At 39.1% G+C, this 27,592-nt stretch overlaps 2 protein-coding genes and 1 long non-coding RNA gene across 10 annotated transcripts; 2 read left to right on the top strand and 1 right to left on the bottom strand.

Annotated features, from left to right (window-relative positions):
• Positions 1 to 7,949: 7,949 nt before the first annotated feature.
• LOC106374508 lies at positions 7,950 to 10,558 on the top strand. Of its 7 annotated transcripts, none has more exons than XR_007318554.1 (7): positions 7,956 to 8,369; positions 8,458 to 8,642; positions 8,774 to 8,835; positions 8,929 to 9,063; positions 9,165 to 9,323; positions 9,540 to 9,600; positions 9,768 to 10,558. It is a non-coding gene; the product is annotated as an uncharacterized LOC106374508 (long non-coding RNA). The 7 variants fall into 7 exon arrangements; XR_007318557.1 differs by having other exon boundaries at positions 7,957 to 8,369; positions 8,518 to 8,642; XR_007318559.1 differs by having other exon boundaries at positions 7,950 to 8,642; positions 9,165 to 9,328.
• A 6,688-nt stretch (positions 10,559 to 17,246) lies between these two features.
• Positions 17,247 to 19,250, top strand: LOC106375899. Of its 2 annotated transcripts, none has more exons than XM_048745896.1 (4): positions 17,247 to 17,520; positions 17,597 to 18,168; positions 18,244 to 18,883; positions 18,971 to 19,087. In XM_048745896.1, exons 2-4 carry the CDS (start codon positions 17,674 to 17,676, stop codon positions 19,060 to 19,062), a joined length of 1,227 nt encoding a protein of 408 aa, XP_048601853.1. In that variant the 5' UTR covers positions 17,247 to 17,520; positions 17,597 to 17,673; the 3' UTR covers positions 19,063 to 19,087. The 2 variants fall into 2 exon arrangements, with proteins under 2 accessions (XP_048601853.1, XP_048601852.1); XM_048745895.1 differs by having other exon boundaries at positions 17,251 to 17,520; positions 18,965 to 19,250.
• On the bottom strand, positions 19,087 to 23,799 carry LOC106375898. The gene has a single exon (XM_022701697.2). The coding sequence runs from the start codon at positions 23,797 to 23,799 to the stop codon at positions 20,119 to 20,121; it is 3,681 nt and encodes a 1,226-aa protein (XP_022557418.2). The 3' UTR covers positions 19,087 to 20,118.
• Positions 23,800 to 27,592: the final 3,793 nt, after the last annotated feature.

The following is a 27,592-nucleotide window of genomic DNA, read 5'->3' as shown; positions in this document are numbered from 1 at the left end:
TTCCACACACAAAATCAGTCTCTTCTCTTTGTGAGAAAACGTTCTGGTATAAAACCAAGACATCTTCTCTAAATCAACAAATCGATTTGCTGTCATTCAAAAACGCCACAGCCTCTTTATTTCTTTTATTACTATTTACAAAATGTTCTCTTTTGATTTTTGTTTTCCTGCTACTTCCATTCTACCGCCGCTACTCTGACCAATGTGGATGTTGCATCTCTATCTCTATATATTTGTCACTTTATGATGATGATCTGATAATGGTTCTCTTGCTTGTTTACATGCACCTCTTACTGGTTTACAGGCACCGAAGAAAGAAAAAGTCCCACTACCATTGGATATATAGTTATAATCTTTATTATCAGTTACTGTTTTTCTTCGGCAGGTTTGAATATCAATTATCAGTTATTAGTAATGTTTTGTAGCCTAACGTTTTCAACTTTTCCCTCGCGAAGCTTATATGGTGTGCTTAGTTTTAAAAAAAACACTGGATTGGTATTAACTCGATGGGTTTCAGTAACATATTATTATCTTTGCATCATTCTAGCTTGTGACTAAATGATATTACTTTCAATTCGTTGGCACACAGATGTTGTAGTAGGAAATTAATAAGCGTTTGGTCTCATGCGTTTTCATTCAAAAGAGTACCATGATTAGCTACTCCGTTGTGTCGTGGGCGTGTACGGCATGGTCAAACGGCTTAAATATCTCATGGTAAAGACATTGCTACTCTCTATCTGTTTAGATGTGACATGGTAGCGAATTGGGTGGAGCAGGAAGCTCAAGTGGCAGGGTGTCATTCTACGTCTTCAGCAGACACGTATCTAGGGAGGAAGAGGAAGCGTGAGAACGAAGGGAAATGGGGTCTAGACCTGCTAAGCAAGAAACTTCAAGGAATGGGTATGATTTGGACCTGATTAGGTTTATAGAGTCGCAACTGCAGTATGAAATCTTTTAGTGTTTGAGATACTAAATACGTAGAACAAACATGAGTTTTGTTTTGTACTGAAAGAAGAGTTGTTTGTTTGTTAGTTTCCTTTACTTTTCGGTTTGCTATGTTGACCCGTTTGGTTCATTATTTGTCTTATGTTACTTTTTGTTTTATCATGTGTTCCACTTAATGAATTTACGAATAAAAAGTTACATATAAATAATAAAATCTTCCAATAAATGAAAATTTCTATTTTAAATTAACATATATTTTGTGTGCTCCCTGGAAAACCACTAAACTGTCATAAATATTTTAAACAAACCTAAAAATAAATAAAAATATGCATCTTATATAATAAAATTCAGCGTTGAAGCAAGAATGTCATTATAACATATTCACCACTTAGATCATAGCATCTGAACACCTAAGTGTTACAAAAGGCTTATAAATCTATAAATTGCTTAACAACATAACCATGAACTAACAATCCTTAAATAGATATCGGACATGTCCGTTTCAGTAACACTGCAGTTACGACCACTGACTGATATTTTTCGCAGTTTTGGTTGCTCAGTGAACAAAAGAAAAATATATCAAAACCTAAAGAAATCGGCAAACGCATGTGTCGTCAAACTTAACCACAATCTTTTATTTTCTTTCTCTGTTTTCTACATCTTTTTGTGAAAGAAAAGTAGTGATTTCTGTCAAAAAAGATTCCTCTTCCATTGTGTCGCCAACAATTAACAAGCAATTCCCAGAACAAAATGACCATTTTATATAACCAAAAAAACAATATCCCATGCGTTACTTAATATAAAAAACATGAAAGAAAATCAAAGGGAAAATCGAAGCACATATATCAAACAAGCATAGATGAGGGAATCAAATGCAATGACAATACTCATGCTGAGTAGTTCTATGCGGATTCTTAGTAACAGAGAGAGGTGTCGAGGAAACATTACAATATTTGTCCCTCTTTGTTATGGTTTATGTTATATAATTCATTTTGGCTTTCCATATACCAATGAAATAAATCATATTTTACCCCTTTCACATAACACTATTTAAACATAAAACTGTCATAGATAACATAAAACATCACAGCGCAATCTATAGCAAAAACAAATAACAACCACCCCGCACTTAATATATATTTATATGATCTTTACTCGGCCAACATATTCATAGATAAAACTGTTTTTCTATCATCTCCTAAGAAGATTTCAAAGCACAAAGACAACTGTTTTCTGAGTAGTTCTAAGGCACGTGTAATTGAAGAAAACTCACTTCTACCTACAGTCTTTGATGTAACAAGTGGATACGTTTTATTTATGAAACATTTACACTTTGAGTCACATTTCCACTTCTTTATTACACTTTAAGACACATATCACTCCTCGCACACAATTTTTACTCCCGCACGGAAACTTTTTAATCCAAGTGTTTTTTTTTTCTCCACGCACTTGGATTAACATATTATCGTCTAAGGATGTGAAATTTTTTACTGTCCATGTAATATTTTTTATATGTTGGTATCTTTGATCTGTCTAGCAACAATAATCTATTGTGCAGATCATAAGATCATTTGGCTGACTCAACATTGAGAACTGAAACTTCACATAAGATCATTTTACCTGATTAATTTGTTTACACGAAGCAAAATATGCTGGTGTACAGTACAGTAAATCTTCTTATAATGAGGGTGAGCCTCTACATATACGTAACATTATCAACAAGAGGAAACGCTGAGCTTGGAGCTTCAGGGACATTGCCTTTCCCCACTCACTTCCTTCTTTCTCAATATATGTTAGTGAACAAAGTTCTTGGTCTACAATGATTTTTTATGAAGCGTGGGCTATGTCGTCATTGGTTTGCAACAAATTGTGTTAGTGGGCTTCATACTTCCTCAAGTTTGATCACGTTTTAATCTGAATGCATTTGGGTGAGACATGTTTGTTTTTGGACAACATGTTTTGTTATATGTTTTGTTGTAATCTTTGTGTACTGCCCCTCTTTTTAATGTTAAGAATGAAATATATAGTTTCTAGGATTACTTCCTTGAATATGAAGAAATACTTGGAGATAGATCTTTCAACTTGGTTACTGATCAAACTACTGCTAAAAATGTGTCAAAACAGACTATGGTGTTAGGTTTTTGTCTTCTATCTAACGACCTCATGTGGATCAGGACCCATGAGTTGAGTTTGGTTTCCAGTGAGTGTGAATATAATAGTACACAAAACATGTCTTTTGAATTACATTAAAATAATTTCAGGCCAACAAAACTTTCCCTTAAGCATTACTAGAATCTGAAATCGAAAATCTAATTATAATTATATATACCCTTACATATATAATTATATGATCTTTACTCGGCCAATATATTCATAGATAAAAACTGTTTTTTTTTAATCATCTCCTAAGAAAATTTTAAACACACAAAAACTGCTAAATACGTAATGCATACCTACTATTTTTTAAAAAGTTTTAACGCTACCAAATTCAATTCTAACGTTTCGGTTCATTAACTATTTTTAGAAAAACAAATCACTACTGCTTAGGTTAGGGACTAAACTGCAACTACAAAAAAAAAACAAATGTACCCCATTATTACGATACATGCACTAAGGCAACGAAATTCGTAAACGTTCCAAATAGACCAAGCAGGCTTAAACTAATTTATATATCAATAGAAAAAATGGTAAACAACCCGCCCGTAAGACGGACATACTACTAGTATCTATACTAATAAAGTTGGTTTTTCTCCCTTCTTAGAGTGCCACATCATCAGTTAGAAGGGGGCAAATGCTGACACGTCATCTTCTCTATCTGAAAACGCAAATGTTTCGTCTCTTCGAGAATTTCTTAATGGGCCAGTTATTATAGCTACTACACGACACTAAACTTAGTCTCAACGTTATAATTGCATGTTTGACCATTTTGTAAACGATGGGCTACTAGGTGAATTTAATTATAACGAGAAGCCCATCTACGTTATGTAGTCTTATTCTTCCTGAACCTTTTGTTGTCTAACCGAAGAAGAACGCAGAGTGACGATTGAAAATTCTTTCCTTCGATTTTCAAAGACAAGTAACGCCTTCCTATAGCATTCAATTGCTCCATGTAATGATTGCAATAACAACCATTAAACCACTCTCTCCCCTCCTTCGTATTGATTTCATTATACATCCATGCTAACGCCAGAATGTCTAAAACCTAGGGTTATAAATACGCTGGAGGCATGACATGTCAATCATCTCTCCCAACAAAACATTCTAAACTTTCGAATCCAAGCTCACCTACCTCCGATGGCCACCTCACGTATCATTCTCAATAATTAGAAAGCCGGGCGTTGCTCTAACAAAGCGGAGATCCGTATGCTCTGATTCTGGGAAGCCCGTAATGTCAAGAAAGGAGGTATAAAAAGTGGGATTCAATCCGCTGCCATATGAGGTATTTGCTCTACACTGCGATGTTAGTATATCAATCCATCCAATTGGTTAATATAAAGTTTGTCACCAAGGTCAACAATTTACTTTCATTCTTTGCCGTTTGTGTATTATGAGTTAAACAAGTGAAGGGATATGATCATCTCATTTAGTTTTGATTATAATGTATATTAAGAACTTTAGTGCGTTTTCAGCAAAAGTTGACTATGGAAGATCAAAACAAGCACTTCACTACAACCAGCGGCCATGCCAGCCAGATTGTGGGAAGAAAAAACTCAGATCCTAAGATAAAGAGTTTTTCGTTACGTTGCAGTATCTATATCTGTTTTTCTTTATCATATCACCATCAACTAACTTGAGTCTATATGTTCAGAAAAAGTAACAATGAGGAAAAAGAAGGGCTCACTGGTTACTGGTACTTTCCAAAACCAGATCTTCCAGAAATAATACTCGCCCAAGAATACTTTGATAGCAGCCGAGCTTCTTATCCGGAGGTACTAAGTTATGGGTCTTGAAATGTATCAACTTTTCTGTTTTGGATCAATAAAATTTATTCCATTTTTGCAGATAATGTTTCAGTCATTGGCCAAAGATGGAACTATCCAAGTAATGAAAAAATCATACTTTGTTCAGGAAAGTATATGCTATGCTAATCAGATAAATACATAATTTAGTTTCATGCGAGGCATTTTTAAGACTTCATTGATAACACATTTCAGGCTTACCTTACTGTAAAATGATTCTAGGTACTGTGTGATATATGTTACAGATAACCGATCATGTGGAGATTGAGATAAAGGTTATGAGTGTTGTCTACGAATCTCAGAGATAGCTTGAGCAGAACGTAAGTGGGAAAATCAAATATTCACGGCTCTTCATCAGCCAGGAATGGCAAATACAACCAGCCTTTTTCTTGATTCAGCCCACTGATGTATGTTTGGGTGATTGCAAAATTACCAGTGTAAACATTTCAATTGACCCCACATATTGTATGTTTTTGGTTTCCATATTTGTGATCGTGCAGTTGAAGACCATTAAAAAAATTACCAGTGTAAACATTTCAATTGACCCCACATATTATGTTTTCCCACTTGAAACAAATGAACTCGGTATAGTTGCCACATGAGAAAATAATTTCAAATTCAGACCTCTCGATTGTGAAGATGTTATTGAACTTACATATATAAGAAAATAAAATTTGTAATCGACTATCAAATGTTTGAAAGAAACAAAACTTTTTATATTTTAGATTTCTATCGTATTCATTTAAGTCAATTTATTATTCCCACCCAAATATATTTCGTGGAATCAATCCTAAATTAACATCAACCTCATGATCCTCTAAGAAATAGTAACCTCTTTGGATGTTTTTAATATATTCTTCACACAAGTATTTAATATTCACAAATTATGTCCTCAAGAAATGATAATATATAGTCCAGACCTTGATTTTTCAAGACTTCCGTAATGAGGAGTTTGGAATCAAACGTTTAGGTAAAAAGTGCTCCACAATATAAATTATACCCATGCAAAACTTACAACAATACACAACACATGTTGATAAGGCTAGATGCTAAGATGAGACGACAATCACCAATCACACGGGGTCCAAAATTCATGCGACACCAACAGAAATAACATATAAGTAGAGATGTAAATCAGCATGATATCCATAACTGTAAAAATATCTATATATTTAAATAATTTGGCTACATAAACACACCAAAGAACATAATTCACATCCAAGAACGATCACATTTAATTAATAAAACTAAATCTGTGAACAAAGATATTGTCATAACTTAAACTGTCATGTATTTATATGACCACCGTCGTACAACGTAGTGGGACATTATCGCAATAAAATGGAAGTGATAATAATCACCCGAATAATAGAATCAGGAAGGCTGTAGGAAGCTGAAATCATGCTTAATGAAGATAACTAAATCAAATCACCAATCTAAAGAGACACACTAAATGCCCGAAAAAAGTGAATAGCTGAATTAATATAAGATCTATAGTCTTATGAATAATTTATTTAAATCAGTTATTAATTATGATTTTAGTTAAAGATCTATTGTCTTATGAATTAATACAAAAATTCATTACATTTTTCGAAATTTAGAAGAAACTGTTTGATCAAATTATTAACATAGTTCATTTGGTTTTCAAAAATATTGACATATATAGATTCAAACAAACATGTATATATATATAAAGTATAGTAGTTATTATTAGGTTTTAATTCTGCTTTCCTAACTTAAAGTAATTTACTAATAATAGATTATCTATTTTTCCATCATTTCGATTTATAATTTGAGAAAATAAAAGAAGAAGATTGTGTTATTAAAGAAAAATACATATATTTACTGTGTTAAATATAATCAACTACTGTTTTAAATAAATAATTCAATATATAACTATTAAAACTAAAGTAGACAAATATTAAAAAGTAAATAATTACACTTTCATGATTTTTAATGGTGAAATAAATATATGATATGTAAAAAGAAAAATAAAACAAATAATAGAAATATAAAAAAATCATTACTTTTAATTGAAAATAAAATAAATATTTAAGATTCATGTTGCTCCGCTATATTAAAAAAATACATAAAAAATAAGATGGTATCAGATACTTCAGTCAATACTTATAACTCAGACGAAAGCATTGACAACTATGACATAAACTCTTCAGACACAAATCCTCATGTAACTTTAGTCTATTATATTTTGCAGCGGAACCAGTCATGATGATGAATCAACCCATTCAATTAATGAATCAATGTTTGGATAATGACAATCCAGAGGCTCATTATATTGAGGGGTTAAATCAATACTTCTTCCAACACAAATCTATCAAAGGACTCAACCATCTTCACCAATCCGCATATCTGAACTATGACAACGATACATGTCTTTATGGTAAATTAATTTTGTGCAAATGCATTTTTGAAGAAGATAAATATTTTTTGGATAAGCTATCATGAAAAAATAATCAATTCAAGTCCGATCAATGCTAGAGCATGATTGAGAATTCACTTACTGGATTCGTGAAATGAAGCCTCCAATAAGTTGCCACATCTTTGACATATACAAAATATGCGAAGATTGTTAATAGTTTAAGAGGATGAAACAATTTATTATCTTTCTTCAAACAAGATAATCACAAAACAACCACAAACATTTACATGTTTCCTTTTCAAACATCATCTTTACTTTGTTTAAATTTCAACTAAATTTACTTTGTTACGACTATCAACTTTTTATACTACTTTTATTAAATCTATCAATCACAACAACTTATGTTATTCCACATTGATCTAAGTTACTTCAAAACAAAGTAATACACTATTGTCGTTAACCACTATTGATCAGAAAAAAAAATATAATTCTCTTTCCACATATATTCATCTTTTATTTTTTTAAACATTTTTTTTACTAAGACTACAAAATAAATTATTAATCATTTAAAAATAAAAAAGACGAACCCGGCGCGTAGCGCCGGAAAGCCACTAGTATATAATAATAAAGGAGACTTTTCTCCTTTCTCCTTGCGCCACACAGCATATAGCATAGGGCATTTTAGGACACTGTGTCTTCCGTTTTTCATGTTGTCTCGCTGGAAGTTTACCGGGCTCTTATTCTGTATTCATACCAGGCCCATCTGCTATTTTGGTTTGGCTCATTTGCAAACACAAAAAGCTTAGGTCAAGCGGAGTGACTCTTCCGATCTTAAGCACGCCAACCACCGCTGCTACATCTTCCGTTGTCGGCTTACATCTCCTTAAATCCTACGTTCTACCCACTACACCTCCCACTCTCTCGCATCTGAACGGCCTCATCATCATCCGTCTATAAATGTTCCTTGCTTGCGATGAATACCCTGTTACGAAATCTCAAAGGTCAAATTCCGTCTATATATATATATATATATATATATATATATATATATATCTCTCTCTCTCTCACGCTCAACACCATCGCAGGTTAGTGTTTTCAATGGGCAAAGTGTGATTCTTAGGAATTGTTTTATGGGGATGATGAATACTTATATATCTTGGCTGTGTGTTTTAGAAGTGATCCGATAACTACTTGACGTTTTGGATTCTTGGGGTTTCACTAACGAGATTGCAGTGAGTTGTGAAGGCGAAAGAACAAGTTGTAGAAGGGAAGATGCGTCATCTTCCGTGAAGAAGAAGCTATACGTAGCAAAAGTGTGGGTGCGGAACTTCAAAAAGTTCAAGAGTTCAATCATGCCGGTAATGATGCCCCCAACATTTCTCCTTCCTATCTTGGCTGCAAAAAACATGTATGACTACATATATGTATGCAAGCCAGAGATTAATCTTGAGAATGATTTTAATCATGAAAATTTGGTTTTGTTGATCAGATGAGCATGGATCCGTATGGAGGGGAGTTCCAAGGGTTTGGAAAACCATGTACCAAAAGCAAGTACAGTTCTAAATACTGTAAATTGATCCATCTGATTGTCATTGTTTCTCTTATTTATCACAGCCAACTGAGTTTGATTGTTCTCTGTACCAGCAAGTGGATCAGGATTCAAACTGATAACGGATGGTGTTATATTCCAAGGTAAAAATTCTCCAAGAAGCTATAGCAAGGGGTATCTTCCTTCTCATGCATCGCATGTGATGATTCCAACGCTGTCGGCGTCGTCAGGTTACAAACATATTACTGAACTTCTTCTCAAATTTCTTTTTTACTAAATTCACCAAATGGAAGTAGATGAGAGTAAACTTAAGTTAGTCTTTTCTTTACAGGTTTCTGCTGATCAAAGAGAGAGATTGGCTTGCTCAGTCTAAAGATTTAATCAGAGAGAGTAGAAAAACCATGATGGAGACGGAAGATCTTGGTGTCTCAGCTCTTCAGGATCTTAGCCGGCACCGACAAACTTTCCTTCACTCGCATAGCAAGGTTTGGTATGGTATCAGACACTACATAAATCACACGCATTTACTGTCTCAATAGTTTGCCTAAGTTAGATGTATCTGACATTTGCCTAAGTTAGATGTATCTGACAGAAAATTACACTATTCGGACTATGGTATCAAAACCATAAAGATCAAGACTATTTACTCACCTCTTACTCATTAGGTGAATGTGCATGACTATATACCTTTCGTATGTGATTGCAGCTTGATGGTGTGGATGAGGACGAGCTTTCAAGGCTATCTCTTTCCTCCTTTGTCGTTCTTGGTGTGATTTCCCACACTGCTGCGTAAATGTCTATATGGTTTTCCAATTTGTACTACAATAGTGTTATTTAATGTGTTAATGTCTGAAACTTTTTGCCTAGAAAGAAACTCTCTGTGTGCTTAAATACTCTCTAAAGTACTAATTTAGTTGCATCTTTTGTGTTTCAGTCAAAAACAGTTGTGGAGTAGGCCTATTGTGGAGAGAAAGCATCAACAATAGCAGATGCAGACACAATAGTGAATGGCTCCACAACATCAGAAGCATAAGCAGCATTAGTGGTTGCTAAAAGAGGTGAGTCTGGTGGTCAACAAGGCTCTGTTATACATCTTCTCGCCAACCATATTCTTGTCAAGTTTGATCCTGCACAGAAGATTTACCATTACAACGTTGAGATCTCTCCACAAGCCCTTCAAAGGAAATCGCTGGGATGATCAAACAAAAACTCGTGGAGACTGAGCATAGTAGTTTATCTGGTGCTGTCCCTGCTTTTGATGGTAGGAAAAACATTTACAGCCCTGTGGAGTTTCAAGAAGATAGGCTTGAGTTTTTGGCTAACCTCCCTATCTCATCCTGCAATACTTAGATCAAGTTTGGTGACCTGCGTTAGAAGCTACCTCGGAAGAAGATTGATAAACTGTTTAGGGATAACATGAGGCTTGTGTCCAAGTTTGATTGGAAGGAGCAGAGAGAGGAAGTCGATGGGAAGGAGCAGAGAAAGCAAGTCGAAATCTGGGCTTCACTTCCTAGAGAATGCATTCATGCTCTTGAGGGAGAATTCAATAGAGAAGTGTACATCGCTTGGAACATCTTCATTATTAAGTACTGTATAAATTGGACACCTCATTATCATTTTTTAAGAAAATTATAAATCATCTCTAAGTGTCCGATTGGTAATGGCTGTAACTTTAAAATTTTTGCTGTAGAAAAAAATCTGTAAACTTTTTGCGGTGGCTTTAAATTTTATTGATGTAAAATTTTATGGAAAATACTAAAAAATTGCTTTGGATATTTGGCTCTGCAGAGCAATTGTACAGCTGTAGGTTATTTCAAGAGCTGTGATTTCAAAAAAAAAATTTAAAGCTTGATTGCTCTGAATTTGGTGCTGTAGAAATAAATATGGTTGTGTACAGCACCTACAGCAACTATCAATCACCCCCTAAGTTTTCATTTTCTTCTTCCTTATATCAAACCTATTAATTTTTTTTATCAACCCATCTTTGCTAATCAATATTTCAGTTTTAGTTTAACCAAAATCTTACCATCTATTTTCAGTTTTTTATCAAACCCAAATCGAATGAAATAAGGAAAAATGAATCTAACTAATTTTTTCTTCTTTTTAACCAACAAGCTTTTTTAAAAGCTTTCATACTACGGTAGAAATTTTATAAATTAATACTCGATAAATTAATAAATACTATAAATTAATAAATTTCTCTGGTCCTAAGTTTGACCTGTTCAAAATATTACACAAATCGATAAAATAATAAGATTATAATATCTTAGAAAATTCTATGTGAATATATGGTCCGATTAAAATCATAGCTCAATGTTTTATGTAAGTACAAACAAACAATCGTATTATTTTCTTTATTTCACAAAAGAATTATTTCTTTATTCTATTATTAAAATTATATCTAAACCATATTTAAATTTTATAAAATATATTTTATATACATGAAATAATACAATAAACATAATCTGAAAGTAGAATTTCAAAATTTTAATTAATGTATATACGGTAAAATCAATTATTTTGTTGCTTCATAAAAATATATTATTATTTTTTGGCAACAAACTAATTTATAAATCTAAACGGAAGGTTCACTACAAAGTCGAGACAAGGTTATGGAGAGCAGACTTCTCAAGAGAGTTGGCTACACCATTGAGTTCGAGACCAACAAAAGAAACAAATACGAAAGTGAAAGAAGAAGATAACAACTCGATATACATGAGAACTCCAAAAAGCTCCACCGAATATGTCTTCGAGTTCATAAAAATATATTCTAAAATAAAATAATCCAGAAAATAATTTTTTTTGTAAATTAATAACTCTATAAATTAATAAAATATCATAGTCCTAACATTATTAATTTATAGAGTTTTTATTGTACAATACTTTATTTTGGTAACAATAAAAGCATGAATTAAAAATAAAATAAAATACATAGCTCAACAAACGCCCTAAAATACACAGCTCAATAAAATACATATCATTCTCTTTCAGCGTATTTTTTCGTACTTTTAACATATTTTCTTTACTAAGATCATAAAATTAATTGTAAATTCATGTATGAATAAAACATACAAATACCACTAGTTTTTTATATATTGAATGAGTACCATGAAGATATACATGGGAATAGTCACGTATTTGCATTAGCATTAGGTATTTGGATGCAACATAAATATTGGACCTGTTATTTTTTATTTTCTATATACTTCTGTAAATCACAGACGTGTAACCCAGGTTGTTGAAGTCGTGAGTCATACCTTGTGTCTTGTTTTCCCAAGACTTCTTCCTTCTTCTTCCTTTTCTAACAAAACTCTGCCCGTACAAGATCTTGATTTATGTAATTAATAGCTTAATATAGTGGATCCACAGATACCTTAATTTTCTAAAATATATACAGTCGATGCAACTATATGCTAAAAAAAAAAGTTGAGTTGTGATAGTGTTAAGCATTTGTAGATGAACAATTTTTTTTTGAAATTTTTTAAAATTTTATTCAAATAAAAAAAAACTTGAGTAGTTGCTTCCATTTCTACAATGTATTACTCATAATATATAGACAGTTAATCTATAAAGCTTCTTTATCTTTTTCCAAACCAAATCTCCATAGCCTTCTCATGCTTTCCACCAGTCTTTTTTCCCAAGGAAGTGATTCTATTCCGAATCAACTTATCTAATTTTGCAATCAGACAACTCGCTGGCTGAGACGGATCACCCAAAATTGTTTTTCTGCATTATATAATAGTCGCACTTTCAAAAATAATATTTATACATTAATGTTGGTGTTAGGATTCAACGTTTTTTTTGATAAATTGTTTATTTAACATACTAATATTATTATAGAGTGAGAGATTTTGGAAAGATACTTTGTTGTTGATAATACTCCTGTATAGGATTCAAAGTTTAGAAATATATACACAGAGTACCGCAAATCATAGATTTATGACGGTGAAAGTTCTTAAATGTGGAAAGGTTGTTCAGTTTGGACCAAAGACGTCACTTATATACGTCTGCAATATGATGTAACAAAGAAATAATGTAAGAAAAAGTTCATGAAATTTGTTCTTTCTTTCAAACATTTGTATTGTTAGGGTCGTTAGACAAAAGTACAAGATTTCTTAGTATTTAAGTTTAGTCTGGTCCGTCGATTATGCCGTCTTCTAATTTATTGATTAACCTGGAGATAACGTCGACGGGTGGTACAAAAAATAAATTATAAATTGAATTACTTGACCAACTCTGTTCGTCAAAGTTTATATCATCATATATACGCGGTGTTTTGGTTTCTTTATTTTAAAAAGAGAAATTGCTTAAATACAATAAGTGGGTACTATTTCTCAAAAATATATTCGATTAAAAATACTTTAACATTTAAATTTAGAATTTAATGATTATTTTAAAGTTAGTATGTAGGAGATTGAGTTTATAAACTTCTATAATTAATTATTAAACATTTATAAATAATGATCCATGAGAATTTTTTTTTTCATAATAAATTTAAAATGATTACATTTAGAGGTAAATTTGAAAAATTATATCAAATTTGAGGGAAAACTGAAATTCCTTTTAAAAAAATTCTTTTAATTACTAGTTACAAGAATGTTATGATAGACTACATGATCATAAACAAACTAAACTAAAAATTATTAGAAAATGGGAAAAGCGGTCTACAAATTGATACATGGTTGGATTAATTTATTACAGCACATCCGTACATGCTAAAACAGGGTGTCACGTTACAAGACACAGACCAGACATCCTAGCAGCATAATAGACCAAAACTGATCTATTCCATCTAAATAATCTAATATAAGTACTACTTCAAATCTGACGCGTCCATCAAAACGGCCAAAAAAGAAAACAGTATCCATAAAATAGCACAGTTCGGAATAGTTTTTTTTTATCAAACTATTCTAGTTCGGAATAATTTGCATTATTGTTACTTTTTTGTTAGCTTCAACTTTTATTTGTTTAATTTTAGTTTAGTTCAACCAAAAAAATAGTAATAACACTGAAATATCGTTGAAAACTTAAGTAATATATTAACAAAATAAATATGTAAAACTATTAATTTAATGATATGCCGTCTAATGAATACAATATGATTAACTACCACTAGTAAAATTTGAAGATGAATCTGATGAGGACGAAATTGGTGATTAGAAGGAGACAAGGCAAATGGTTGGATGTGTCGAACGATTTTGTTGTGGTTCAAAAATCCAATGGTAGGAGAAAGTTGTATGCAATCACTCTAAGAATAAGTACCCATGGAGCTCTCACTTGTGTGGGACAACCGCTTTGAGAAGGCATCGTAATAGATGAACTCAGTATACAAATAATTTTCGTAACATGCATCTCAATGTTGAAGACAGATTACAAGCTCGCAAGTATGACCATGTTATTTTCATGCAGCTGGTAGATAAATCAATAATTCAGCATGAATTACCATACTCATATGTTAAGTATGAAAAAATGAGAGAGACCTGAAAGTACTTGAATATTGGTCATTTGTCGGAACAGGACAAAAGCAAATGTGTACCAGTTTTATGAAAACAAGAGAAACCTTGAACAAGGAATTGGCTAGTCTTCTACGAAGTATAAGCTTCACGTCTGATTTGTGGCCAACCATCAAACATGAGGTCTAGAGCTCCCTCTTGGTCCGAAGCCCCTTTCTGGTCTGGAGGTGTCATACTTCTTTCGGTGGTGCTCGCGTTTTTCTTGGTGAAATCTGGTGCTCTTGGTCTAGTTGCAGAAGAGGTGTTTCTCTTCACTGTCATGCCTCCCTTATGTAGGAGAAATCGGTTTGATTCCCTTGTTGGGTGGTTTGAGATTATGATGGTTATGTGGCTCATCGAGGCAATGGTTTTCTGTTGGTGTAGCAGTAGAAGTGAACCCTTCTTTTCCTCCCCTTCGCCATTAGAGTGGGCGAAGATGATTTCTTCCTCAAGCTTATTATGAAGATTGGTATTCGACTTATGAGTCCAATGGGCTTATGATAATTGAAACTCGGGAAGACAGAAGCTGGGCCGCGGGAGTAAAGTAACTAAGGCCCAAAAGTCTAGCTCTTGTATAAGAGTGAGACGAGAAACAGAGGATAACGATCTCTGAAACAAACTCCTTCTTCTTCAGCTAGTGAGAGAGCGTCATTGTAGCTTGTAGAGAGAGAAAGCTTCTGTAAACACTGATCTAGTGGATTACCAGGTTCCGATCCTGAAGGAGATGTACCCGGTGTGAAGGGGAACTCTAAAACGTTGCTTGCATCGTCTTTTTTTCTTGTTTTCGTTTACGTTTGCTTTGCTTGATCGTGAGTCGGAGTCGCGACCTACACACGAGAGATAGAGAGTTAAACACACGAGAGTATAAAGAGAGATTGTGAGAGATCAACGAAGATCGAGCTAGATTCTTTCACAAGTGGTATCAGAGCACGGTTCAAGTGCGATCAGAGGAAGGATCAAGAAAACTCGAAGAAATCAGCAGGATCGGGAAGAGGCGAAGGAGATTCGTCAAAAGTACTACGAAAGATCTCAACCGAGATCATTGAGAAAATCTCAGGAAGTGTTTCTTTCTCATTAGAATAGAAACGAGTCATCTGATATAGATTTGATCTCACTTAAGGTTCTGGATATTGTTACTGTGGTATTGTATCTCGTTATTTGCAGGTAACATGAGAAGAAGCAATCACCACTAGGATGGATCCAACGCCGGGAAAGTTCGAGGTCATTAAGTTCGATGGAAAGGGAGATTTTGGATTGTGGAAGTTCAAGATGCTAGCGCAACTAGAGATCCAAGGACTACTCTCAGTCCTGGAGGAAGGAGCTATCACATCAGATTCAACAAAGACCGTTGAGGTAGCAGATGTGAAGATTGACTTAAAGAAATCAGAGAAGGATCTGAGAGTAAGGAGTCTCTTCAGCACGTGCCTATCAGACGTAATTCTGAGGAAGATTATGCACGAGACGACTGCACTTGGGATGTGGAAGGCACTGGAACGTGACTATCAAACAAAGTCACTATCTAACAGGATCTACCTAATGAAGAAATTCTCATGCTTTAAGATGGAAGAAGATAAGCCGATTGAGGAAAACGTCGACACTTTCTTGAAGTTGATAGCAGATCTTGCCAGCATAAAGATCGACATCACAGATGAAGATCATGCAATACAACTACTTTCAGGACTGCCACCAGCTTATGAACCATTGGTTCACACACTCCAATATGGGACGGGAAAAGACATGCTCACAGTAAATGAAGTGATGACTGCGGCTTACTCAAAGGAGGTGGAGCTGAAGCAGAAGGGACTGTTGACTCGAGGGAAACAAAGCGAAGGGCTTTATGTGGATTCAAGAGGAAGGCAATCCACACGAGGAGAGACAGCTAAGGGAAAGCCATGGAACAAAGGCAAGGGTAGATTCAGATCAAAGTCTAGAGGGAGGTCCAGCACAAAGTCAGAGAAAGCTTGTTAGATATGTGGGAGTGAGACCCACTAGAAACGAGATTGTCCAGACAGAAAGAGAGGTTTCCACCAAAACAACCAACAAGACGCAGCAAACATTGCATCTAGACTACCTGGTCATGTGGCTCTAACAGCGAGCCTGATAGTATCTGAAGATGACTGGGTACTAGACTCAGGTTGCACATTCCACATAACACCCAGAAGAGAGGTGTTATCTGACTTCGAAGAATTTGAAGGAGGAAAAGTAATGATGGGAAACAATCCTTACTGCGTGGTTAGTGTGAGAGACAAGGTTTCACTTCTTAGATTTAGGTTAGGTCAAGAGAGATGAATGAGAATCGTGGGCTGAATCCCGTAAATAAACTTGAAGAATGAATATGATTTTATTGATGAGTTGAAAGATGATGAATACAAAGGAATGTATCTTGAGATGATTACTAAAGAATACGTAATGCTTCTAATCTAGTACAAAAGTTGATATATCGAAAAGAGATGGCTTGTCTTTTATCTTCTCCGTCTTTATATAGTCTAGGTTTCGTTGGCAACCCTTCAACTGTTCTCCGAGATATTCGGCTTCAATTACGGAACTCGCTTTAGGCTCCTCTTGACCGAGTCTCTTAAGGTGTTAGCTCACTTTCTGTCGTGACCTCTGCTATGATGTCTCCCAGGTCCAGTCGTCAGTTCGGCTTTCAGCTCCCTTTGTTATGATGGGCTTATCGCAACCCACATGCTAGCTCACGCTTATCGGTACCTCACCTGAGGGTCATATTCGGGTCCAACAGTTGCCCCCAGCTTCCGAATAAAATCCTTTGTCTCGGAAGCTAGAATCTAGCTATCGATCTTATCTTTTCGTTAAGATAATGATTAGTTCTTATCCTATTTAGATTCAGCTTACTCGATCTAACGATCTTTATTACGTTAAAGTTGATCCTTCGACGGTTCCTGTGGGTCGGAACCCTAGGGTCACTTGGACTAATCCATCTGGTTAGGAATTCTAGGGATATGCTTTTTCCGTTTTATTCATTTATGGCCGAGTAACCTTTTTGCTCTGATTTACTTGCAGAAATCGAAGATCCTCCGAAGCTCTCTACCAAGCTCACCAGAGCTCTATACCGCAAGTTGCAGCAGAGTCCCTGTACCTGGGTAGCCTACACCACTTCTCGAATAAGTGCAGCCAGATTCCCAGATACCTACAACGCCTCTTTCCAAGATCCCATTCCTGCTGAGAACCTTGAGAGTAAGTTCTTGTTCGAACCTTTTTAATGATTTTATCGCTTTGAAGTTTTTAAACTTAAGGATTTCCATTGTTCCAGTTTCGGCAGGCGATTCAGTTGTATCGATCTCAACTGGTGCTAGTGCTTCGGGAACTGAAAAGTCTCAGCCAGGTGACATGACTCTGCGACCATCATTCCGTTCTAGGGGTAACCCCTCTAAAGCTGCCAGTGCTTCTCGTGGAAGCGACAGGAACCAAGGAGGATCGTTCCTTATCTCAATGAAGGAAGTTTTGGACGACGGAGGATCCAAACCTGTTGTCGAGACTACTCCAACTGAGGTTGTAGCTCAGGATGCTGCTCCTCTCCCTGAGGTCCAGGTGCCGGAGGCTGACTACCAGGCTCCGAAGGGTACCTCTGAGGTCGAGCCGTCGAGACACAAGAGGCCCAGGACCGATCAGGGCGGAGCTCCCACCCGTTCTTCTTCCTCGTCCTCTAGAGGAGGGACTGTTGGGTGGAGCTTTACCCATTCGAAGCCTGGGTCGATCCTGGACGACTCTTGGGGCCTAGCTGCGATAATGAGGCACCTGAAGAGCGTGGGATGTCCCCTTCCAGCGCTCAAGGACCTGACTAACCGAGATGAGTATCTCGATATTGCTCACTGTATGGGTCAGGTACGTGATCTCTATCTGTTCTTTGTTTACATTCTTTGGAGACGATGATATATATTTTTTTTGGATTTATTGCAGTTGGCTGGGGCTGTTAACAGGGCCCAGCTCAGGTTTGAGAATGCTCTGTGTGCTGCCCCCAATGCTGGTGAACTTGCTGAGGTTACCGAGATGGTTAAGGCAGCCAAAGCCGATCTTGACCAAGCCCGGGTTCGAATTTCTGAACTCGAAGCCGAAGTGACGAGGCTAGGCTCGAAGGCCGATGCTCAGCAAGGAGAGATCGAGAGTCAAAAGCTCGATATCCAGGTGAAGAGCAGGAGGATCAATGATTTGGAGGCTGCTCGAAAGATAGCTGAGCATCAAGTACGTGAGCTCATTGCCTCATCCCAGGATAGCCAGAAGAACAAGGAAGCTGAAGTCAAGCTGGCTGTCAGGGAAGGGAAGAAAGAAGTCGCCGAAGCTTACGGCAAGATCCTGGTCTGTGTTAAGGAGAAGTTTGCTAGGAAGAAAGATGAGGTCAACGCCTTGGTGTACGCTCAGGAGCTCCAAGCTAATGCCGACCTCTTGAAGGATATGCTGAACAACAAGATCCAAAGCGTTGAAGAGGAGTACAACCAATTGGTGGCCTTATTACCAGAAGCGACAACTGCGTATGAGAAGGCTCAAGTCTCTGACTTCTCGGTCAGCAAGCTTCCTCTTCCCCAGATCTCGGAGAGTTCAGGTACTTTCGAGATTAACATGTTTAATCCATCCTTTTCTGGGGAGTATGGCTCTAATTTGGGTTTGATGGCTCCTGACTTAGCTCCAGTCGAGGCAGCTATAGGAGGTGATGGCAATGTGGTCGATGAGGGAGTTCCTGCCGGTGCTGGTGATCCGATTCAGGAAGAGAAGGAAGATTGAGAGCTACGGCTCTTTTAGCTTTATTTTTGTGTTTTTAAGACTTCGGCCTAAGGGCTTTGTTTCGTTATGCATTATGACTTAGTGCCTGAGGAGGCCTTTAAACCTTAACACTTGCTGGATTTCAATAGCCTGGGGAGGCTTTTAAACCCTTTCTTATGTTTAAATCGTGGCTATTATTTCTGTTTTAAGTTTTTGAACTTAACCTCGTTTCATTTAATCATAGTGATTGCGAATCTCAGATGAGTTGTGTGCTGTCATCGTTGAGTCGGATTAGGACCTTTAGTCTTAATTTATGATAAGCATTTAGCTTAATGGATATTCGGTCGTGATAACCTTAAAGAGAAGTTCTTGATTTTAGCTCGGGGACCTGAGTCCGATTCGAAAGGTTCTGGGACCTGGTTGTTCAGGTTCGTAGGAACCTGGATTTAGATTCATAGGGACCTGAGTTAATTCGAAGGACTTCGAGGCCTTTGAAGTTTAACGGATGGAATTGAGGAATTTCGGGATTTTCCTGATTCTTTAGGATTTTAAGACCTTTCGATTTTGATAAGGGTTTCAAGACCTTTTGGTTTTGATTAGGATTTTAGGACCTGGTTGATTGTTAAGGATTTTAGGACCTTGCTGATTGTTAAGGATTTTAAGACCTTAGTTTATGTTAAGGATTTTAAGACCTTTGGGTGTATTAAGGATTTTAAGACCTTTGGGTGTATTAAGGATTTTAAGACCTTAGGTTCAGGTTTTCAGGGACCTGAATGTATTCGAGATTGTTGAGCTTAGGTCCCGATTTAGGGGGACCTAAATTTTCTTGGAGGGTTTTAAGACCTTTGATGTTTATGAAACTGAATCAATCGTTTTATTAATATCAGATATCAGAGAATACATGATTCAGATTATTTACACAGTAACTATTTTTAGGCTAAGTGTTCTTGGTAACACCTGCCCCTTTGGCTTAGGTGAGGAGGTTGGTGAGAAGAGGTTGGGGCTGCACTCATGACGGAGTTGCCTACGTACCCAGTCAAGGGATCAAGCCAAACGTAGTTCAGGGGTTTTAGGTACCTAATGATAGTATCTTTTGAGGTTCGTGGCATTCCACGATCGGATTTCAGGTACCCCGGTTCGTACCTTCTGGAGTTTGTAAACTCCGGGTCGTACTATGTGGATAATTCGGTAGGGTCCTTCCCAGTTGGTTCCTAACTTTCCAGCTCCCGGTTCCTTTGTTCCTTCGAACACTTTCCTAAGCACTAGGTCCCCTACGGCGAACTGTCGGGGCCTTACTTTGGAATTGTAGTGTCGTGCCATTGCTTGCTGATAATTTTGAATGCGAAGCAAGGCTTGGTCTCGTCTTTCCTCGATCAAGTCGAGGCTATCCATCAGGAGCTGGTTATTAGCTGCGGGATTTGAGGTGCAGAGCTCCCGTCTGAGGCTACCTGCGGTGGTTTCTGCTGGGACGACAGCTTCCATCCCATAAGCTAAGGAGAAGGGAGTTTCCTCTGTAGCTTTTCGTGGGGTGGTTCGGCAGGCCCATAGTACTTCGGGTAGTTTTTCCGACCAAAGCTCCTTTTGGGCTCCTAGGCGTTTCTTGAGGTTTGCTAAAACTGATTTGTTGGCAGCCTCCGCCTGTCCGTTCCCTTGAGGTCGCCGAGGTGATGAGAAGGTGAGGCGGATGTTCCATTTATCGCAGAAACTTTTGAAGTCGTGGGATATGAACTGTCCTCCATTGTCGGTTACGATTTCGTATGGGACGCCATGCCTGCATACGATGTTTTTCCAAACAAATCCTTCGACCTCGAATCTGTTTATTTGTTGGAAAGCTTCAGCTTCAATCCATTTCGTGAAGTAGTCGGTTAGGACCAGGAGGTTTAGTAACTTCTTTCCTTTCCCTGAAGGTACTAATGGACCTATAATGTCCATAGACCACCTCATGAATGGGTAGGGAGCTGATATGTTAGACAGCTTTTCCGCTGGTTGGTGTATGATCGGTGCATGCCTTTGGCATTTGTCGCACGATGAGGAGTAGACCTCACAATCTGCGATAATGGTAGGCCAGAAGTAGCCTTGTCTTTTTATTCGGATGGCTAAGGCTCTGCCTCCGGAATGGTTTCCACAGGAACCGTCGTGCATTTCCTTCATGAGTTTCATAGCTACTAGGCCGTGAACGCATTTTAGGTAAGGTCCGGAGACACTTCGTTTGTGGAGGGCTGACTCGATTATACAGTATCTTGCTGCTAAAGCTTTGAGTTTTCGAGCCTCCCACTTGTTGGGTGGAATTTTTCCCTCTAGGATGTAATCCATGATCGGTATTCTCCAGTCTTCTCTCCCTACAACTTTGTTGTGAAGAGAGGAGGGAGATTCCTGTTCGGGACCTGGTGCCGTGGTGCCCCCGGAGATATTCGTTGGAGTAGGTTCTAGGTTCTGAGGAATATCTCCAATTTCCTCGTTATCCCCTGTGGTTTGTGTAGCGTTCCTAGATGCGTTTTTAAGAGCGGTGCGGCTTCTTGTTTGGACTTTATAGACAAGTGGCTCCGAGGTCTGGATGGTGCCCCCGGAGGTACTCGTAGAGTTAGGCTCTAGGGAGTCTGAACTTCGGTGAGTACCTTCACTTTTGTCGTTGTTTTCCGGGTTCTGGGTTGCTTTCCTGGAGGTGTGCTTTCTAAAGCTGCGTGTTCTAGTTTTCGGGAACCAGAATGTCGTGAAAACTTGGGTAGCTACCGTCGGGAGGCTGTTATCCTCTATTTTTTCCTTTGGTTTGCTATCCATCTCAGCCTTGGTAGCTATGTCGATACTTGGCTTCTCGATTCCTTCCACGGGTATAATTCGTTTTACGAGAGGGTCGGATGTGGAAGCTAATGCGGCGAGCGCGTCTGCTGAGGAGTTCTCCCCTCGTGGGATCCTCGTTAGCTCGAACTTGTCAAACTGCTTTGTGAGGTTTAGGACGACCTCGAGGTATGCCCCCATTCTTTCGTCCCTTGTTTCGTATTCCCCGTGAAACTGGCTAGCTACCAGCTGCGAGTCGCTGTAGGCGTTTAGCTCCCGAATTCCGAGGCTCAGGGCGAGCTTTAATCCAGCGATTAGTGCTTCGTACTCGGCCTCGTTGTTGGAAGCGTTAAATCCAAGTCTATAGGATTGTTCGATGGTTTCTCCGGCTGAGGAGGTTAGTCTTAAACCGACACCGGAGCCTTGCCTTGACGAGGCTCCGTCCACGTATAGGCTCCATTTCGGAACCTCTGTTTCCTGGTCTAGATGTTCGGATGCTAGCTCAATAACGAAATCGGCGAGGACCTGAGCTTTTGCTGCTGCTCGGGGTCTGTACTCGATGTCGTACTCGCTGAGCTCTATAGCCCATTTGGCTAATCGTCCGGATTGGCTAGGGCTATGCAGAATCGTCCGTAATGGTTGTGAGGTCATTACGATGATCGAGTGCGATTGGAAATAAGGTCGCAGCTTCCTGGCAGCTGTCACGACTGCTAGGGCTAGTTTTTCCATGGTGGGATATCTCGTCTCGGCGTCTATTAAGCTTTTGCTAGTATAATAGACAGGTCTCTGTTCGTTTTGTTCCTCTCGTACTAGCACTCCGCTGACTGCAGCTGCCGACACGGCGAGGTACAGGTACAGTGGTTCTCCTACTACAGGTTTGGATAGTATCGGAGGTTCCGAGAGGTAAGCCTTCAGCTGTTTGAAGGCTTCTTCGCACTTTTCATCCCATAAGAACTTCTTATTATTTTTCAGAAGTTTATAGAATGGAAGGCATTTATCGGTGGACCTGGAGATGAATCGATTTAGTGCTGCGATCCGTCCGGTCAATCTTTGTACCTCTCTGGTCGTTTTAGGTGATGGCATTTCCAGGAATGTCGCTATTTGTTTCGGGTTGGCTTCGATGCCTCTTTCGGTTACGAGGTAACCTAGGAATTCGCCGGAAGGTACTCCGAAGGTACACTTAGCTGGGTTTAGCTTCATGTCGTATTTGTTGAGGATTTCGAAACATTCTCTTAGATGGGAGATGTGGTCCTCCCCCTTTGAGGATTTGACTAACATGTCGTCGATGTAGACTTCCATGGTTTTTCCGAGTTGTCCAGCGAACATTTTATTTACTAACCTTTGATAGGTAGCTCCCGCGTTTTTCAAACCAAACGGCATGACCTTGTAACAATAGGTTCCTCGTTCAGTTATGAATGCGGTTTTCTCTTGATCCTCAGGATCCATCATAATCTGGTTATATCCTGAAAAGGCATCCATAAAGGACAAGAGCTGGTGTCCAGCCGTTGCTTCGACCAAACGATCGATATGAGGTAACGGGAAGCTGTCCTTAGGACAGGCTTTGTTTAAATCGGTGAAGTCTACACAGATTCTCCATTTCCCATTCTTCTTTTTTACTACCACTGGGTTAGCTAGCCAATCGGGGTATTGTACCTCTCGGATGGACCCGGCCTTTGTTAGTCGATCGACCTCGTCGTTGACAGCTTGGGCTTTTTCTAGACCTAGCTTACGACGTTTCTGTTTGATCGGTTTAAAAGTAGGGTCTACATTGAGCTTATGAGTGGTGACATTTGCATCTATGCCTTTCATGTCGCTGGTGGTCCATGCAAAGGTTTTGATATTCTGTTTTAGGAATTCGACGAGCTCCTTTTTGGTTTCGAGAGGTAGCTCGGATCCGATGCTCACCTGTTTCTCAGGATTTGAGTCGTCGATGCTAACTTTTTCGGTGAGGTTCTTAGGGGGACCTCGGATATTTCGTTGCATTTCGCGACTCTCCTGGATCTGTAATTGCTATTGGGGGGATTCTTTTATGATCTCGAATCCTCCCAGGTAACAGATCCTTGAAATCTTTTGGCTACCGTGTATGGTAGCTATTCCGTTGGTTGTTGGAAATTTCACGCATTGGTGATAAGTTGAAGCTACTGCTTTCATCTTATGAATCCAAGGCCTTCCGAGGATTGCGTGGAAAGGGGATGGTTTGTCGACAACTATGAAGTTGGTCATTTTCATGACTCCGCCAGCTATAATTGGGAGCTTAATTGTTCCCAATGAGGTGGCTGTTTCACCTGAGAAACCTACGAGGTTGGATTTCTGGTCGACAATTTCGTAGTCGTCTATTTCCATTCCCTTTAGTGCGTTGTAGAAAATAAGATCGACGGAGCTTCCGGTGTCGATCATGAGCTTAGGTACCTCGTACCCTGCTATATTTAATGTTATGACAAGGGCATCGTCATGAGGTCTATCGAGGTCTAATGTCTCACTCTCCCAGAAAGAGATCTTAGTGTTAGACTCAGGCTTGGTCGGTTTGGACTGAGTGTTTGACACAGCTTTCCGTACGTGACTTTTAATAGAGTTAACGGAGTCTTGACACACATCGGACCCTCCAAGGATGTAATCGATCCTTGAGCCAGGGCTCGATTGGGGAGGTGGTTTACTCAAGAGGGCCTCGATTTGTAGGCTTTTTCCTTGTGGAAACTTTCCAAGGATCATATCGACTCTCTTTTTGGGAGCTGGGGGTGGTGAGTCTGTTTCTTTTTCAGGTGACCTCTCGCGTTTTGGAGAGCTATCTCTGGGACCTCTCTTCTGATAAGGTTGTGGCTTTTTGAGGTCCACATCTTTTATTTCTCCGGCTGCGAATTTAGCAGCCAGTTGTCGTTGGAGGTCCCAACATTCTTCGGTTGAATGTCCCTTTCGATCGTGGTAAGAGCAATGTTTGCTCTCGTCATAACCTTTGGACCAGGGGGCTTTAGCTGTCGCGGCGACAGGTTTTTCTTCCTTGTCTTCCTCGACTACGTAAGAATGTTCTCCCTGGGTCTGATTATTTCGGGAGCTACCTCTTTTGTGAGGTCCCTTTCCATCGGAGGCTTCGCCTTTCGGGTGACTCTGGGGTTTTCTGTGGAGCTTATCTAATGCTGCCATTTCCTCCTCCAAGGTAATGTATCTAGAGGCCTTATGGAGGGCGTCGTCGATAGTTGGAGGGGGATTTAGCGTTAGCTCCGAGAAGAAACCTGATTTATACCAGAGACCTCTCCTAAGAGCCTCAATGGCTACCTGATCGTTGGGATTCGAGAGTTTAGTTCTTACTGCTCTGAACTTTTCGATGTAGACTCGCAGTGAGTCTCCCAGTCCTTGTCTGATCTTCCAGAGGTCAGCCTCAGACGCTTGTTTCAGGATGTGAGTTGAATATTGCTTCATAAAGGCGTTAGCCAATTGATCGAAACTGTCTATAGAGTTCGGCTCGAGGCTGGAGAACCATTCGAGAGCTGTTCCGATCAGGTTTTCGGCAAATGTTCTGCAATATCCTGCATCACACTCTTCCTTTGTGAAGTGAGCTTTAACGATAGCTAATCGGAAGGCTCTTAAATAGGCCTTTGGGTCTGCGTTCCCATCGTATTCAGGAATCTTAATTTTTCGAGTATCTCTTATGTAAGAGTTGGCAATTCTATCGGTGAACGGAGTTCCACGAGTCTCCTCAATTAAGCTCTCGATTTCGGGAGCTGAGCTCGTTACCTTGTGAACTTGAGCTCCCAATTTCTGGAGAGCTGCGTGGGTTCGCTCCATGTACCTGCGAATTGCGTCAGGTCCCTCGAAGGGAAGGACATTTGGGTCATTATCAGATACTCGGCGAGCAGGTTCCTGGTGAGACCGAGCTCGGTCGTCTTCCCAGCTAGCTGGCGAAATAGGTCGCTCATTGGTCCTTAGGCTCCGAGCGAGGTTAGTGCGGAGAGCTGCAGGATCAGCATCCGTCCTTTGGTATTCGTCTGTGCTTGGGGTTGAAACCCTAGCTTGAAACACTGAAGCTGATGTTCTGGCCCCGGACGGTATGTTGGTTCCTGCTCCAGACCCGGAAGGAGGTGGCGGTGGAGGCAAACGGGTGCTCCCACCGGTGTTTCGATCAGGCATGGAGCTAGTTGTAGCTACATTGCTCCCCATGGTGCTGGTGATAGGAGGGGTAAACGCAGGAGCTGTCCTAGCGCGAGGCGTTTGGAAAGCAGGTTCCTGCCCTTCTGCACCTGGGCTATCAGGGGAGAAGTTCAGGCGCTCTCTAGGGAAGGAAGGGTCAGCTAACCGTTCATGGAAAGTGACTCCTCTTCCCTGGTGGACGGACGGTTGGGTCGTTGCGGATTGAGATCTGGTTATCTCTTCGAACTGTTGCTGCCGTTCGGCTAACTGTTGCACCGTTCGCTCGGTCTCTTGAGCTTTGTCCACTAACTGGAGCATCATCCGACGGATCTCAGAAAGCTGATCTTCCGTTTGGTTCGGAGCGGATTGATGCGATGGGTTATTGAGGGCTGAGGACCCAGAGTTGGTCCCTCCGGAGGCTCTCGGGTTATTTGCCCCCGGAGCAGTGCGATTCGGTGAGCTATTGCTCTGGTTCGATTGATCGGGGTTAGATGGATTCGTTCCGTCTAATGGATTCATCCTTTAAGCTTTAGAGAAAGGGATTCGATTATTTGTCCCCACAGACGGCGCCAATTGTGAGAGACAAGGTTTCACTTCTTAGATTTAGGTTAGGTCAAGAGAGATGAATGAGAATCGTGGGCTGAATCCCGTAAATAAACTTGAAGAATGAATATGATTTTATTGATGAGTTGAAAGATGATGAATACAAAGGAATGTATCTTGAGATGATTACTAAAGAATACGTAATGCTTCTAATCTAGTACAAAAGTTGATATATGGAAAAGAGATGGCTTGTCTTTTATCTTCTCCGTCTTTATATAGTCTAGGTTTCGTTGGCAACCCTTCAACTGTTCTCCGAGATATTCGGCTTCAATTACGGAACTCGCTTTAGGCTCCTCTTGACCGAGTCTCTTAAGGTGTTAGCTCACTTTCTGTCGTGAACTCTGCTATGATGTCTCCCAGGTCCAGTCGTCAGTTCGGCTTTCAGCTCCCTTTGTTATGATGGGCTTATCGCAACCCACATGCTAGCTCACGCTTATCGGTACCTCACCTGAGGGTCATATTCGGGTCCAACAGTTAGGGGAAAAGGGAAGATAAAGATCCTAAATGCAGACGGTTCAACAGTCACACTAAGCAACGTGCGATATGTGCCAGAGATGGGAAGGAATTTTATTTCCTATGGTCAACTAGAACAGTCAGGGTGCACCTACACAGGAAGAGACTATCTAGTTGAGTTCTACTTAGGAACTATGAAGGTCTTGACAGGAAAATACGCAAATGGCCTGTATTATCTTCAAGGAATAGTAAAACCAGCAGAACCAAATTCTTCTGAGGCAGTAATTGATCACACTAAGAAGTGGCACTCACGGTTGGGGCACATGAATATTCGATCAATGGAAACACTGGTCAAGAAAGGATACTTAAACAAGGAAGAAGTAGGAAGCTTGGGGTTTTGCGAAGCTTGCACAATGGGAAAATCGCATCGACAGAAGTTCCCAAGAGCGAAACATACATCAAAGGGAGTGCTTGAGTATATACACTCAGATCTTTAGGGTTCACCAAGCACGGTTTCAAGTTTATCAGGGGCTCGTTATTTCCTGACTTTCATTGACGACTTTTCTAAAAAGGTGTGGATCTACTTCCTAAAGACTAA

This window comes from Brassica napus, chromosome C1 (genome assembly GCF_020379485.1).
Source record: "Brassica napus cultivar Da-Ae chromosome C1, Da-Ae, whole genome shotgun sequence".
Classification (NCBI taxonomy): Eukaryota; Viridiplantae; Streptophyta; class Magnoliopsida; order Brassicales; family Brassicaceae; genus Brassica; species Brassica napus.
This window is presented reverse-complemented; position numbering and strand designations above follow the sequence as displayed.

What these genes read in the sequence shown, in the direction of transcription:
- LOC106375899 (XM_048745895.1), top strand. Translation starts at nt 17,674, where the DNA reads ATGACTCTGCGACCATCATTCCGTTCTAGGGGTAACCCCTCTAAAGCT. An exon ending in TTGCTCACTGTATGGGTCAG is followed by an intron (nt 18,169 to 18,243) that starts GTACGTGATCTC and finishes GATTTATTGCAG; the next exon opens with TTGGCTGGGGCTGTTAACAG. An exon ending in CCAGATCTCGGAGAGTTCAG is followed by an intron (nt 18,884 to 18,964) that starts GTACTTTCGAGA and finishes CTCCTGACTTAG; the next exon opens with CTCCAGTCGAGGCAGCTATA.
- LOC106375898 (XM_022701697.2), bottom strand. Translation starts at nt 23,799, where the DNA reads ATGCAACGAAATATCCGAGGTCCCCCTAAGAACCTCACCGAAAAAGTT.